This window comes from Phragmites australis, chromosome 22, assembly GCF_958298935.1.
Source record: "Phragmites australis chromosome 22, lpPhrAust1.1, whole genome shotgun sequence".
NCBI classification, from domain to species: Eukaryota; Viridiplantae; Streptophyta; class Magnoliopsida; order Poales; family Poaceae; genus Phragmites; species Phragmites australis.
Genome location: NC_084942.1, coordinates 19,160,533 through 19,177,042, shown reverse-complemented (window position 1 = coordinate 19,177,042; position 16,510 = coordinate 19,160,533). Strand labels below are relative to the sequence as shown.

At 41.5% G+C, this 16,510-nt stretch overlaps 1 protein-coding gene across 2 annotated transcripts; it reads right to left on the bottom strand.

The window, feature by feature from the left end:
- Window positions 1-2,494: 2,494 nt before the first annotated feature.
- On the bottom strand, window positions 2,495-16,366 carry LOC133904698 (UNC93-like protein 3). Of its 2 annotated transcripts, none has more exons than XM_062346184.1 (10): window positions 15,883-16,366; window positions 15,640-15,803; window positions 4,944-5,007; window positions 4,753-4,866; window positions 4,556-4,600; window positions 4,091-4,326; window positions 3,913-4,003; window positions 3,499-3,611; window positions 3,295-3,418; window positions 2,495-3,100 (listed from the first exon to the last, which is right to left on the bottom strand). In XM_062346184.1, exons 1-10 carry the CDS (start codon window positions 16,075-16,077, stop codon window positions 2,918-2,920), a joined length of 1,329 nt encoding a protein of 442 aa, XP_062202168.1. In that variant the 5' UTR covers window positions 16,078-16,366; the 3' UTR covers window positions 2,495-2,917. The 2 variants fall into 2 exon arrangements, with proteins under 2 accessions (XP_062202168.1, XP_062202169.1); XM_062346185.1 differs by lacking the exons at window positions 15,640-15,803; window positions 15,883-16,366 and adding exons at window positions 6,127-6,290; window positions 6,389-6,868.
- Between the last annotated feature and the right edge of the window lie 144 nt (window positions 16,367-16,510).

The window sequence follows — 16,510 nt, the reverse complement described above, 5'->3', positions numbered from 1 at the left end:
ATATACAGCATCTAAATTTTTATATTACCTTTGAATGATTCTAATTTGTGCACATAATTTGTTGAATACCCGATCTGAAATATCTTAACTTGTTTATTAAATTGTTCATGGATACATTTTAATTTGTTTACGATTTTTCACAAAGTTGCTTACATAACTACATTGAAAAAGTAGAGGAGCAGATAGATTTGTTATCAAATACTTCCTCTATTTTTTGGCATGCATTGAAATAGGTCACATATAAGTATTACAAGTCTAGATATAAAAAAGATAAAATACTCATGTTTAGACAAAAAAAAAATTACTAAAGATATGCATGCATGACATAAGTCTAAAACATGCACATGCAATTTTTAGAAGAGTCCTTGATTTAATCTATAGATAAACCATTAACGCGAACCAATAAACTAACATAATCATATGACATGAGTATATCCTAGACATGTTTATAATACAACTACATATATTTCTCTAATTAATTAAATGATAGAAACAACAAAATACTCAGCATGGCATATATGAGAAAAATAAGAGATTTGATCAAAGCGAACGTACCAATCAACAACAAGAGATGCATAGACCCTACGATGACGATGCAACAGATGATGACAGATAGGATGTAGATGAACTAGATTGTAAGCAGTCACGTCAGGCGCTCTTTAAAGATCTTATCCGTCATATCCCAGTGTAGGATCTCAAGGGTGATGTGTTTTAAAGACATGCTCTCCCAATCATCGGTGCATGTCGGTGTAGCGGGATGGAGTAGGTTACATATGATGGCACAACAAAGAAAAAAATTGGTAAAACCCTAACTCATATATTCCTTGTTTAGTGGCCGATACGATCTCTGTCTCGTAATTGTGTTGACTGTTTTTTCATGCAGTAAAAGAATAAAAAACTGAAAAAAGAAATATGCGTCAGCTACTGAATATAATTTTGACGGATCATTTACGCAGGTGACATACGCGCCCTGCCCCAGCGAAGCAAGCATGCACGTGCTCTTTTTGTCCTCTTATCCACTTAAGCTAATGAGATAGAGGGCAGTGGCGGAGGCAAGGGAGGGCTGCCAGGGGCCATGGCCCCCTGTGGATTGTGCAAACCTGCAGCTGGTACTTAGTACTAATGTCTTTGTGGAGGAGATAAGTACTTAATTAAGTTAGTAATGATAGTTCTGACCAGGGGATTACTTAAGCCGGTAACTGTACAAGCTGCACATGCACTAAGATCTTTTAGTGGTATTTCTACTCACCTCTATCCAATCCCAGTAGAGTCTTAAGCTCATGTAGTACAACTGAACAAAATGTATTTCAGATTTTCCTCTAAGAGAAGTTCATATGTTACGTTCATTTGGAGATAGTACAGCTGGACAGAGAGGAAAACAAAATGCCTCCAACTCCTGAAAAATGAGAATAATAGAGAATTATTGATCTTTTACTTTAATAAGAAGAGTGAGGGTTTAAAAAAATCTGCTAGTTATGTTCTTCTAAAATTAGCATTCCCTGCTTTGTTCACTGAATCAAAATAAGCTCAATTATTGAATTGGTATGGGTTATGGCCAGAACTGGAAAAATCATCTTGTTATGCCGCAATGTTATAATAAAATCAACAAAGTTTAGTTCTCAGCTCTTACTAACAATATTGATCAAAGAAGGCTAGAGATACAGGTCTCGAGAAATAGATGCAATAGCATGTAGCTCTAGTGGGATCATTAATTTGTATATTCTGTTTGTCAGTCGTAAAGTTAAATTTAGTTATTAAATTTTTAATCACAAAACATTATTTTCTAAATTTTAATATATGGGTTGTTTGCTCGGCCACCCCTATGGTGAGATCCTGGCTCCGCCACTGGTAGAGGGCACAACTCATTTTAAATTGATATCCTTTCACCTCTACTAGCGAGTTGAGACTAAAGAAGTACATGCTGCTTTTTACATGGTGGGCCTTTCAGATTTATTATAAACTATTCTCAAATATAAATAGAGGAAGCCCATATATTTTAACACTAACACTCAGTCACTTGTTGATGCCCAATGATTTTCTCTACTTCATATAAACATATACAATTCTCTTGTGTATTCTAAAAAAAAACGGTTGATGCCAAACGAAACTAAAACGTGATCCGAAACAAAGGCCAAGTTCTGCTTTATAGTGGATCTTGTTGTAAGGAAACTATTGGAACTATAACTCAATTTCATATTCTTACTCGTCAGCTTACACTTACGATTGAGTTGCTTATTTTATGCAGGTCGATATGATATTCAGGCGCAACGGTACAAAGTAACATTTCGCGAGGGCAAACTGCGGACTGGACTCCTGAAGGAGGGCAAACGCGCAATTGTCCCAAGCATATTAATCTTCTGCGAGCTCTAGGTCCTCACCTTTCAGTGCAATGGATCCATGGGGCGAGTAAGAGCTGGACCAGAAAACTCCGGAAGCGAAGACATTTTTTAACTCATATGGCTATTTTTTTTATAGAACAATATGCACCTAAGCGTGCACACAAATCCCTGTATTTATATAAAACTGAATATGAGGTTTCTACGAAATTCCTGTGGAAATCATGTGTTCAAACGCAACCTCAGAAGGAAAGAACAGTGTAAGAACTGTGTTTTTACTACAACATTGATAAAAAAAAAAAAAAAACCAAAGGACAAGGACTGCAGCAGCAAACCAGATGCAAGCCAGATTGTCACTTTCCCCATTTTGCCCGCTACAACTTCCCTTCAGCAATGGCTGAAACCAATGGCGTAACGTGGTGTCAGAACCCACATCTGATGGACTCTGCATTTCCCTTTCATGTAACTGACGAAGTCCCAACGGCTGAATACAATGTGGGGGAGTACAGGCAGTACACGCCGCTCAAAATACTGACGAAGTCACAACGGCATCGGTTTGGATATCGGAAAACATATTCGCCTCAGGATCTCACAGTCGATGATTTCTCAACGACAAGGGTAAGGAACAGGAATGAGCCAAAGGAGATGAAGAGCGCTGTGGTCATCAACATAAGCATCGCTTGCAGCGTGATGCTTGGGCTCAGGAAGAAGATGACTGCGATGGCACCTGATTGCCAGACCTTCAGCTGTGCAAAGGCAGCCTCCTGCATTTTCCATTATGTCAAACTTGAGTATTCGTTGAAGAGAAGTAGTTATGCCAGCAAAGGAAATGCGTGAAATTATAACCATCAAATATTTAAAGAATGAAATTCATAAGCCAGCAAATGAGATCAAAGCATAGCATTCAAGCCGTATGCATAGATGAAACTCTAAAGAAAGCAAACTAAAATGAGATTACCTTGACATCTTCGAACAGCAGCCCAAGGAGTGCACTTAACTGTGTATTCAAGACACCATCACCAACACCCCATAAGGCACCTATGAATAGTGGCACCGCAGCGCCAAGCAGTCCAGCCATCGGACTGCGGGCAAAGATTAAGATGAGTAAATTACAGTAACATTCACAGGCACAACTGCAAAATGGCATTTACAGAAATCAAACCTGTAAAAAAGAAGCAACCAGAATAGAACTACGGCCTGCACAATAGCTCCCACTGACACTATAAATGTAGCTGAATGAAGTCCGGAGGTCAAACGTCCAGCAACCAATGAACACTGCAATACCAGGCATGTTCAAAAAGTCAGGTACATCATGGAGTACATTTTTTTAGTAGTTTAGAACAGTACAGTTATAGATTGCAGATAACTGGAAAACAATATATGATGCGGTTGCTAGTATGACTAGTGCACTTTGGCAATTCTTGCTGTAAAGTAATGGCAACAACAGAAGCCTTGGTAAAATTAAAACAGAATGCAGCATGAAATGGTACAAAGAATTGAGGACATTTGTCAACATTTTCAGGGCAAAAGGATAAACTAAGTAATTCAACAATCAGGTAATCGTGATTTCACTTACAACTACATCAGCTGCACCATAAATCGCCATGGCTCCACCAACACCAGAGATGCCAAGAACAGGTGTTACAATACTCTTTGTGAATACCGCCCTTCATAAGAAATCCACAGACTCTCTTATAAAATGCATAGTAATAAGTGAACAACCATGGATGTTGAAAACAATATGGGCTACTTACCATACAAATGCCTGTTGTAAACCAGAATATGCTATTAGAGGGATAATAAGAAGCATTCTTCGGTCCTTAAGAGGGGCAACAATGTATTTCAACATTGCTCCAAATGAGGAATGTGTTGGAGCATTATTTCCTTTCTCGTCTCTTTTGGACAGCAAACACATTAACACAATGCCCACAATCATGCAGCCAAGAAACACAACAAACAGCAGATTTTTTCCCGTGACACTTCCACCATCCTGAAGTCATATGAAAACCAGATGATCAAACAAGTGGCACTCACAAGCAAATGTGTATTCAACACTCTACAAAGCAGTCAAAATGACATTAAGGAAAATATCAAAGAAACGAGGAAGTCATGGTAATATAGTGCAAGTCATGAACCTCAATTTAGCTACTAATTATCGGTATCAAGAACATAATGCCAAATGTAGAGAATTTGCAGTTTGAATATAGTACGATTCTAACCTTTCCATTTCTCAGTAGAGCAAGTGAGATCAAATTTCCAATGACCTACATAGTTCAGATGGTGCAGATCAGAAACTATTGTACTGTAAAGGACACATACCTAGAGAGAAATAGATGCTACAGTTGCGCTATGAAGAACAAATACTAGAATATCTCCGGGCATGTCTTGATTAAGAATAGCTCTTATACAATTGTACCTGTGTGCTAGCAAACATTCCCCAAAACTCCCCGTTAAAGCTCCCTAAAGTTGGACCCTCAGGCAAATTATTTTCTCTTGCATGACTGAGGGCAGCTGATGTAAGGTATGTACCCTGCAGTGCAAAAATATAGGTATGTGAGCTGGAAACAAATGGGGACTAAACATTTCATTGAAAAGCAGAGCTGGTACCTGCCCAACCCAAATGATGGATGCAGTAAAGCCAAGGTACAGTGAAGCAGGCACCATCGTGTACCTAACAATTTGTCATTCAAGTTAACATTACATGAAAGGTGGCATGTTGAATGTACTACAACTTTTCATTAGTATTTTACACAATTGAAACACCAACTAGATTGGGAAGCAAATGAACTAGGGCCCAAAGCTATCCATATCGCGTATCAAAGAAACAGAAAAGTGTTTCCCTGGTAGATTGTTTGGTATATAACCTGGAGACAATCCCTAGTGAGAGTCGAAACGCTGAGAGGTCCAAAAAAGTCATGAACAATAAGTTCGAAAACGCATTCTTAAGAACCCAAAGAACCAGAATTCCTGAGTACCTTCCAACCCACTTATTGACCGGAGGGAGGCCGCAGACCATGAAAAGTGGTGGGAACATGACACATACACTACCTCTATGTCCCAATGATCAGGCCCAGACCTACCAATGGTCTGAATTTTTTGCATCCTTCATGCAACACGATCTGCAGCACACAACAAAACAAGAGTTGACCGAGTAGAATCAACACTCATCTCTAACTCAAACGAGCATTGCCTAACTAGTCATTTGATCAGAGAGGCACCACGTATCCAAATTCCAAACCAACATGCCACCGTGGCACAAGCACACCACGATCAGAGTCAGAAAGAGTGCGAACAGAGCCGGTTGTCGAACCAGAAGGAGGTCATTTGACCATTTTCGGCCTGGACAATTGTTACGCCGTGGTAAAAAGGGGATGTAGGGAACTGCTCGTGGAGCAGTTGGTAAAAGCTCAACGTGGGACCTAGCCGGCCAGAGATAGATACCTGGCATCCACAAATTGGCCTCCTAGAAGGCCGGGTCAAGGGACCCTTATCTAAAAAAAATAAAAAAGAGGGGATGTAAACTGACGAATGCAAAAACACATACTACCTCTATCCCACTCATCAGGGCCCGACTGCCCAATGGTCCTGAATTTGTGCGTCCTCTACCCAAACAGGAGTCCATCGAGAGTAGAATCATCACTGATCTCTAATCCAAACGAGCATTGCCTAGCTAGCAATTTCGTCAAACAGGCAGAACGCATCCAATTCCAAAACCAACACGCCACCACGACACCGGCACACCGCCCGTGCCTGTCAAGCAGATCGCGATCCGCAACCAACACGCACGCACCATGTCGGGACGAGGTTGGCGAGGATGAAGAGCAGGTATCCGCTGGTGCCGACGACGAGCGCGCGCTTGGGGCCCATCCGCGTAACCACCGGCGACGAGGCCACCGCGAAGAGCGTGAAGGAGGTGTACAGTATCCCCATCGAGACTGTTCCCAGGTCGCCCTCCTGCAGCGCGAGTCCGCGAGGCCCCCGTCGAAACTGATGAGAACGAGCACGACGAATCGGAGTTAGTAAGGAACAGGGGGAAGGGGGCGGTGGCGTACTGTGTTGACGGTGCTCTCGAGGTTCTGGGCAGCGCAGTATGCGGAGAAGACGAAGAGGAAGGCGGCGGAGAGGACGTGGGCGTCGGCGGCATGGCTCCTCCCGCCCGCCACCAGCGCCGGCGCGGCGAGGAGCGGGGCGGTGGCCGCCTCTTCCTCGTCGCGGTGTCCGTCCATATCTGCGGGGGCGTGGGGCGCGATAGTGAAGCGATGTGAGGGAGAAGCTTCTGGTGGAAGCTTTTATTCCCGGGGAGGGCCTCAAATCCAATTGGTTCACATCAATTTGAAGTCACAGTTGACGAAGTCAGGGAATCCCACTCCGGGAGTAGGGGGCGCCCGTATCAATTCTACGAGGAGGTGGCCGGCGAGGGAGCGGAGGAGACGAGGCAGGCGGCCGCGCTGGCATGTGGGGCCCGTAGGGCAGTGGCTCCTAGTCAGCCGAGGATTTCCTGCGCTTTTTGTCCGTGTGCTCTTGGACGATTCCTGCCGTTTGATATGATATGATCAAGCAAGAGGGTGCACGTGGCCATCGACGTTCTCCCCCGAAACTCTCCCGATTGGATAGAGCAGTTGCAACATCCAATCAAAAAGAAATATCTTGGATCATTATTATACAGTTATCGTACGCCAACCGACACTTGAAATGGTGGGGAAACAAAAAACATTTGAAACATGGGCGAAGCTTGAGTCAAAATGATCATAGTGTTATTTCGTTATACATCTAACGACATATACAAATTTATACAGTTAATATGAGTAGGTTACTAGTAAAAAAATTCTTTAATAGTTTCTTGTGAACTCAATTTTGGCATAGGGACAAGTAAACGAAAACATGAGATCACATACATCAGGTTCTTAAGCGTTGAATCAGTGTCTGCGACTTATACCACATTAGTGACTAGTCCTATTAGTAGTGGTTTGGCTGTGTCATTTATGTATATTTCTTTCCTTGTGAGTTCCAATCTATGATGATTTTGTTTTTCTATATGTACCAAGTCTTACTATTGTCAAAGGTAATAGGTTGTGAGATCATCCTAAGAGAGTCTTTTCACGGACGAGAATATCTTTGTGAAGGGATTTTCGTTCCTTTCGGTATTCTAACAATTTTCTTTTACGGTTTTTATCACGAAGGGATTTCCAAAGCCATTCGCTCCAAGACAAGATTCTCTTTTATTTCCTTTCACAAATCTCTTTAAAGTAAGAGAAAATAAAAAAAGAGATTGGAGAGAAGAATCAGAAAGAAAATGAAATAAAAAATATATGATTAGGATGATCTGAGATCGACACTCCTCGATTGATGAGAGCAAGAGTTGTCCCAGCTCGCAGGATTTGGAGCGCTATTGCTCTCGCCTGCACCCGTGTTGGTGTCCTCTTGAGTCTTGCGATGCTGACAACGACCGTGACAGTCGTCGGCCCAAATCACAGCGGCTGCCGTTGGACGCATCCATATACTTGCATACAGTACCAAACTGCAGTCTGGATATGGATTCCATTTGTCAGGTGACGGACCTGAATGGCAGAAATACTAACCACCAGAAGCAGAAGGTGCCGACGCGACTATTCTACTCCAGCCGCACCGGACACGACCACATTTCTTGGCAGCATTGGACTAGCTCGTCGCTGCTCCATGAGATCGATCGAGCGACGGCAATGCCATTGGCGGTGGTCACACGGGGGCTGTGTGGGCTCAAGCCCCTCTACTGGGGGAACAACAATGGAGGAGGAGGAGGAGGGAGGAAGAAGACAAGAGCCTCTCTACACTTCACCGTCCGCCACTGCTACTAGGATGACCGTCATGAGCCGCCAGCCGCTTCTGGAGGAACAGAGCACGACCACAACAAGGGCAGGTCTCTTGACGAAGTCGACAATCTATGTTCCTGATAGATGGCCCCACTGTCTATGTTTGCCAGGATGGTATCCAATATGGCACGTAAGCTAGGTGTCGATGATAAGTAGGATCCAATTATCCATAGCTGTATAGTTTGAGGGCTCAAATCAACAAAATAATGCTAGAGGGGCTTGATTTAAACAAATAAACGTATTACAATCTAGGGCTTTGCAGCCTGGGAATAAATGAGGGACTTTCCATGTTTGCCCTTTTTCTCTTCCACCTCTCACACAAGAGAAATGGCATACTTATTTTTTTTTCACTAACCATTTACAAAAGGTTATCGTGTGAACGTGCAAACAGGAATTGGATTAATTGCTCCATGATTAGCATAAACACTATTAATTAATTTGGCCTCTCGATGATCCATTTGTAAACAGTTCGTAAGAGTTTTGTCGGTACATATACGTCGCTCCTTACAAAAAAGCTCCAAAACGCATATAAAACCTTCCCCACCCCCAACAGCTCTTCACCAACTTTTGGCCTAGGGAAACCAAATGTCGAATTGCCCACCAACAACATCGTCCTCCCCTCCTCTCTATCCCATTCCCAACATCAATTTCATAGCCCTGGCTATGGACAAACAATATCTAGATGGGTCATCATTGTCCTAACATTAGAGGAGACAAATGATTAAAGAATCGATGTTGGTAACATGTAGCTAACTTAAATTGATAAGATCTTGGTATGATGTCTTTTTTTTTCCAAATCTAATAGGTCATGGCATGACGGGCGACACTAGTGATAGATTTAACTAGATCTAGGTGAGGCTCATATTTAAGATCTAGATGGCGGTTATAGATCTGAACGTATCTGAAGGAGGCAACTTGCCTAATCTAAATATATCTCCATAGAGTCACTTGGTTTTGACGGGATCTAGTAGATGTTGATGTTGTTACATGTGGAGGCAACAAATCACTCGGATCTAACAAATGGTGATGTATCAACTAATTGCTATGAACAGATCAAACATAATTTGGATGAGGAAGATCAAATTCAACCAAATCTTGATTGTGGTGGCACGACTCTAGTGCAAGCAGAAATGTCGATGATACATCTAATTGGATCAAGTGAGGGAGACTTGGATAGACCGCAACTGCGATGGCTTTGTTTTGGTTGGCAGATTGTGATGTGATTGGCGTTAACAATAACCCCGACTATACGTGTTACAATTTCTTAAAGGTTTGATCATGAGGCACACAAACATGAGACAATGAATCAACTACTATATACTAAAGTGCATGAGATCCCTGAATTCTCAGGGCCATGTGTATGTACATGTATATATACGTATAGGTATACATGTATACGTATATACATATGTATATATATACATATATATGTAATTTTCTTTTTCGGGAAATTTTAGAAAAATATCGAAATGAATATTAGTTATATTAATAAATCAGCGGAAAAAAACTAAAATGCAAAGAAAAATATCTAAAACTCAAAAAAAATATGAAACAATTTTTTTAGGTTAGTATTACTTCCACCTACATGTTAAAACTATGTGCATGCATAAAAGAACTATTGTTTTCTCTATAATTAATTGAAAATTTGTGAACCTAATTTATTTTAGTCTTCTTTTGTTGTGCTCTACACAGCAAAATAAAAACGGGCGCAGCATATGCGCGCCAATCAGACTAGTAGTGCTAACAACTACTAGAACTAGAAGAACATTCAAGTGCTCTACATTTAAAAAAAAAAATAGTTTAGAATATGAACACTACTACAAACATCCAGACACTTCTCTTTTAGAGTCTAGACTCTACTGTATACTCATAACATATAGAATTATATTATTTAGAACTCTATTTAATTTTCTTTGTTTATTATCAACAAACAAATATAAAATTATTAATATTCAATCTAAAGTATGCCCATTGGAAAGCACAATATAATATATAACATAAGAAAAACATAACCAACCTACAAAAGCTTCTCATCGTGCTATAATTTCTTAAACATTTTATGGAAATCCTTAGGATAGTTTTCCCTTCTTTTCAAAAAGTCTTATCTTACCATAAAATACCCGATTGACACCTCTAAAATCTTAATTTTATAAAGAAAACCTTCTAGATTGTTATTAAGATCCAATAAATGTATAATTCTTTTACAATACTTTATGTTTCAAGATAATATATAAAATCATCTAAAGCTTGATACTTTCAAATATGTTTCTAGAGAAAAGATATTTATACATAAAAGATATTGATATTGCTATATAACAATGATGTAATGATTAACCTGGGCTATATTTGTTGGTTCCCAACTCTCCTTCCCTTTAATTTCATTCCTCCCTTAAAGCTGAATCTCACCATTCAAGAAGCCACATAATCGTTGACCCCCTTACCAAGTAGACTCTGAAGTCACTTTCGTTCTTTGGTTGTGTATGTTATCTGATTGTGCCCAGTCATCTATGGAGTAAATTCATCAAGAAAGCTATCTGATGTATATTTGTTGGATATTATAATGAACGAAAAGGGTGGAAGTGTTCCCGAAATGTGGTCTTCGATAAAGAAAATCTTATTGGTCGTCCCCAAGCTGTAGTATTGCCAAATTCTGGATACTTAGAAATAGATTTCAAGGAAAGCTAGAATAATAATTTAAATATAGTCATATGAGAGCACTAGTTATTTTGACATGTTGGTTATTAGAACAATTCTTGTGATTTTTCTATTGTGGATTTGAATTTTTTTTGCTCATAGTTCCTTATATGTAGGTTATAGTAAAGATCTTTGCTAGGTTAATATTTTCCTTTGGAATGTCGTGTACTAGAATGACATGTATTTAGGAAAAAACATAAATGCAAGAATGTCTATACATCCATTTGTAGAATCTTGAGTCCGCCGCTATAGCGTAAGAGAAGTAGTGACATGTTGGTTTCGTGTTGATAATACATAGGGTTTACAAACATGGCCTTATAAAAAATTACCAAGCTTCTTGTTAATTTTTAGTTGTATGTTATGGATGCTGATTTTTCACTATGCTTAGTGATTTAATATGCCCAAATAGACCAGTTATCATGTTTTAGGGAACATGGAGTGTGGCCTTGAGTTTGTAGTTCTTTATCAATAGCTTGTTTTTTCTTTGCATACTCCAAGGATGCTGAACATGCAAGGCGGGCAGAAGTGGAGAGGGTGATTGTAAAGAGCCCATGCAAGCATTGTTGCCCACTTCTAGTTGCCATGCTTGTTCATCATCTCTTTGAGTTACAGAAATTGAAGTAATTACGGAAAAAATTATTGCCACACTCCATGTTACCTAAAGTATTGAAAAAATCACATATCATGATGATTGAAAAAACCCAATACTATAGCATATACTGCCTCCGTTTTTTTATTTGTCCTTGTTGATTTTTCACGGTCTTCAAGGTGTCTTTTGGCTACTATTTTTGGTAACATTGTATCAATATACACTAATAAAATTATACTCTTACGAATGCTTTTCTAAAGACAAATCTGGTCATATAATTTTTATATAGCCAATCTTGGTAGTTTCAAACATATAAAAAAAGAGTACATGTAGTAGTTTATAGGTCGCAGGAAGATGAGGGCAGAAGTTCCAGATTTAGGTGTGATAAATTGCCTTTTTAGTCTAGCTTCCTTGACCATTGCCCTTGTCGTTCTTACCTGGTTGTGGTAGCCACACTAGTATATGCATTTCATTGCTCAGCGTCTCTTGGACCATAGCGCCTGCCATGGCTTCACATCAATAGTGTTGCGGCTCACAGCCTCAAGGGCCACTTCCTTCCCCACCGGCGAGGTCGACGAAGGAGAGGCCCAGATTCGTCGGTCTCTCCCTCTTCTTCGTCGCTGGCATGAGGTTGACTCGGCTTGGCGGTGGCATCGACGAGATCGGCTTTGCCGTCGGTCCCCCTTCTCCTCCACTGGCCACATCGAGGCCGATTCGCGCCGCCAGCACTCGGCAGTTCGAGCACACGACTCCAACCGTGTGCTCGCGGGAGGCCGGCAAGAAGGATCCGCGCTCCCACTCCGCACCGCCCTTGTCCCGTACGTGGTGGGACACACGAGCCTGTCATAGTCTGACATGACTATCGGCTAGCGCTTCATCAAGAGCTAACTCTCTCTCCGCAACTAGCCAAAAATCCTACATGGATCTGCCGCTATAGCTAGCTGACTGGGCATTAACGGAGATGCACTGATACTCGAAGGATTCCATTGGTCAGGTGCAAGGTTTAACTTATATTACCGAGCTCGGGCAATTATCGAAAATTCACGATTATCACGACAATCGCTCAAAATTCGGCTGAAATTCGGACAAAATTTATTTGCTAAAATTTAAAATTTGATCAAAATTTATCAGAATCACCTCTCGGTAACCGGTTGAATCGGACTGATTACCGAGCCGAGCAATTTGATTACCGAGCCGAGCAATTTTCTTGATTTATCGAGCGATTTTCTCGAATTTTCCGTATTATCGGTAACCGCTCAGTTTTGTCAGTAACTGCTCGGTTTTCTCGATTTTCAATAAATTCAAAAAAAATCCAAAAATTAGCTCAATCTTGTCAAATCAATAACTAATTCATCTGAGCTCCAAATCAAGTGAAACAAATTTTGTTGGTTTTCTCGTAACATGATCTACATGATAAAATATTTATACTCATTAAAAAGTTGAAAATTTTCTGTGAGAAAATGTATTTGTTAAACCAAGTTAAATGTATAGTTTACTCTTTGCTAATCTAAAAATCATGAAACTAATTTTTTTAATCTTCTCACATGATCCTATGTTTTTTAAAAATATATGAACTCATGAATTAGTTATTGTAACATGCATGATTGTGTAAATGTGTTGCGACTAGATTAATTCATAACTGACCCATCACATCTCTAAAACTAGTGAAACCACTTTTATTAGTTTATTTATACTATGCTTTATGTAAAAAAAACAATAGTAGACATAAAAAAATTAATTACAGTGTTGTTTCTTAACGTATTCACTTTATTCTTGTGAACTTTGTAAAAATCATAGAGAAATTAATAAAATTATAAATGAAGTAAAATCAATTTTAAAAATTCTCTTAAGATACGTCCTATATAAGAAAAATATATATTTGTATGTTAAGCTTTTTCTTAACATGAGTTAATAACTGAGCCGCATATTTCAACTTTCTTATTTTTTTCAAACTTTCTCCGTATAGAATACGATGCAAACGACATTATTTTTGAAAAAAAAAAGTTCACATAAGATCTTAGAATTGTGTCTATTTTTTTAGGATTTTTTAATTTTTTATATTTTTTTGAATTTTTTGAATTTAAATTCGGTTACCTTTGATTTCTAAAATTGGATGGGAGCGATAAGGTCAGTAACCCGCAAATTTATCGATTACTATCGATAAATTGAACCCTGTCAGGTGAGGTGTCAGATGAAATCGCAGAACTCACCAACCACCAGCACCAGCCAACAGGCATCCAGAGGTCCAACAATATCCGTATGACGCTTGGCGTTTGCCAACCTTTTTTTTTTTTTTTGGCAGCACTTAAGTTGCACACACGCTCACACATCGGCACAGTATTGGAAGCAGTTTCTTGTGAGTAAGATTATCCATTTACTCGTAGCTAAATACTCTAATAGGATCAGATATGAATCACCTTTTTTTTTTTTGGCAGCACTTAAGTTGCACACACGCTCACACATCGGCACAGTATTGGAAGCAGTTTCTTGTGAGTAAGATTATCCATTTACTCGTAGCTAAATACTCTAATAGGATCAGATATGAATCACATTTGGTACTTGTAGTTACGTTTGTGAATAAAAAACGATATGATGGGTATATGAGCATGGGTATAAATAAGACTTATCTATACCTGTAACAGTTATTTACCCGTCTATAGTTATGATGTGTGGGCCCACTCCGTAGTTGTGAGTCAAAAATCCAAGACCCATTACCCCATCTACCCAGTCTATCACTCATTCACCCCAACCCCTAACCCGCGCAGTCCCCGCCGCCATCCCAAATCCTCAAATCGGATCCATCATATCCCCATGGGCTGACGCTGTCATCATGCAGGACGCTATTAATGAGAAGCTCGGCAACCTCATCCACTACATGGACACCTTCATCGCAGGCTTCGTCGCCGAATTCACCGCCACCTAGCAGCTCACGCTCGCCACGCTCGCCGTCGGGCCACTCATCGTCGTCATCGATGGCCTCAGCGCACGCACTCTCCAAGCTCTCCTCCAGGAGCCAGGACACGCTCTCCAATGCCAGCAACATCGCCGAGCAGGCGCTCACATAGATACAAATCGGAGCACCAAATGCGGGCATACTCAGCGACGGGCCTACTCGACGGCGCTCGCCGTGGCGCAGAGGGCCGGGTACCGCAGCGGCTTCTGCCAAGGGCCTCGATGGCACCTACTTCACCGTCTTTTGCTACTACTTGCTGCTGCTCTGGTACAGTCACACTTGCTTAGGCATTATATATATCAACTTGGTTACTGATGTCTCGTAAGAACAGATATCAGCAGAAGTTCTTCGCAGTTATTGATGTCTTATAGGTTAGGTATCAACTTGGTATGCACACTTGCTTAGCCGTTATTGACGTTTTCATTTATGGCTAGTTCTCTCGATCTGCTTGGATGAAGTGAATTCAGATTTCAGCCCATATCATCAACGGGTAAACGGGAATATCCATGGATGATGGGTACCCATAGATGATGAATTTGATGTTCACTCTTCGCCCACGAGCAAGTAAAAAACTGATAAGTACGAGTATAGGTGAACACTACACGTACCCGTTATACCCAATTGCTATCTCTACTTAGAACACGGATCGCCTGACTTATTGTTTAAGTACTGTGTATCCACTAACACGTGAGACCAAAATCACATGTCAACAAGCATAGAATTAGATGAGTAGGATTATTACTTTTTTTCTACATGATCTCTAAACACAACTGAGCATAACTGAGACATAGGGACACCAAGCAATAGCAATTTAATGCCTAAATGATACTTTCTCTCCAAACTATGCGTAATGTTATGTCTCCAGATTATTTTTCCTTGGTTCCAGAAAAATTATTGTGAAATTCCTTGATACTGTAGAAAAGAAGTTCCTACGCAAATCCTGTAAAATTACTGTATTTCTAGCAGCCCCTAAAACTTTTGCATCTACCACCTCGGCATTCCCTGCTTTATAGCACTTCCTCTGCTAGTCGTATGATCCGACAGGATTCAGAAAGATTCGATTAGATTTGTCTGAATTGTCAGGGAGATTCAGCTACTGCGCTAGTCTGTCAGAATTCAGACACTTGATGCAATCCAAGTATACCCAGATCCCCAGGAGGAAGTGAACCGCATTGCAGAGAACAGCGAGAGGGGAGGTAACCGGAGGCGCGTGCATACCAGGACGGGGCGAGGTTGGCGGCGATGAAGAGGAGGTAGCCGGAGGTGCCGACGACGAGCGCGCGCTTGGAGCCCATCCACCGCACCACCGCCGACCCCACCGCCGAGAACGCCGTGAACGACGTGTACAGCACCCCCAGCGACATCGACCCCAGGTTCTCGTCCTGCCAAACAGCAGCCACATGTGGATATGCGTCACGGGACACGCGCGACCCGAGCCGGGGAGGCGGTTGAATTGGGTACCGTGTTGACGGTGCTCTGGAGGTTCTGCGCGGCGTGGTAGGCGAGGAAGACGAAGAGGAAGGCCAAGCTCAGCACGTGCACGTCGCGGGGGGCTCCAGCCGCGGCGGCTGCGCGCCGGGCACCGGTGGAGACCAGGGGCGCGGCCTCCTCGTCGTCGCCGGCGGCCGCGGCGAGCTCGGCTTCGGCCGGGGCCATGAAGGGGTCGCGGTTGTGTTGTGCTGGTCGAATTTGGGGGGAGGAGGTGGCGTGCTGTCTGCCCAAGTCGTCGTCGTGCTCGAGCTCGTGACTGACTGATTGTGATTTGGGGAGAGGAGGGAGGGCCGGGGTTTAGAAATTCGTGGCTTGTAAGGGGTGTGATTACAAAAATGCACCGTACCATGAAAATTTCGGAAAACTGTGGTGGGATGCAAACGTGAAAATTCGTGGCAGGAGGTGGCGTGCCGTCTGCCTAATTCCTTCCGGCCGGCCAGGGATTAGAAATTCATGTTTTCAATCATATCAGTGAATTTTTTAAATCCATTTCCTAGAGTTTAGGCATGACGACCGTGTGAACATATCGATATTGACGAATTTATGAGAAAGGGTTGCTGTCGGCGAGAGTTAGGAGGAGCTTTTTTTGTCGCTGGGC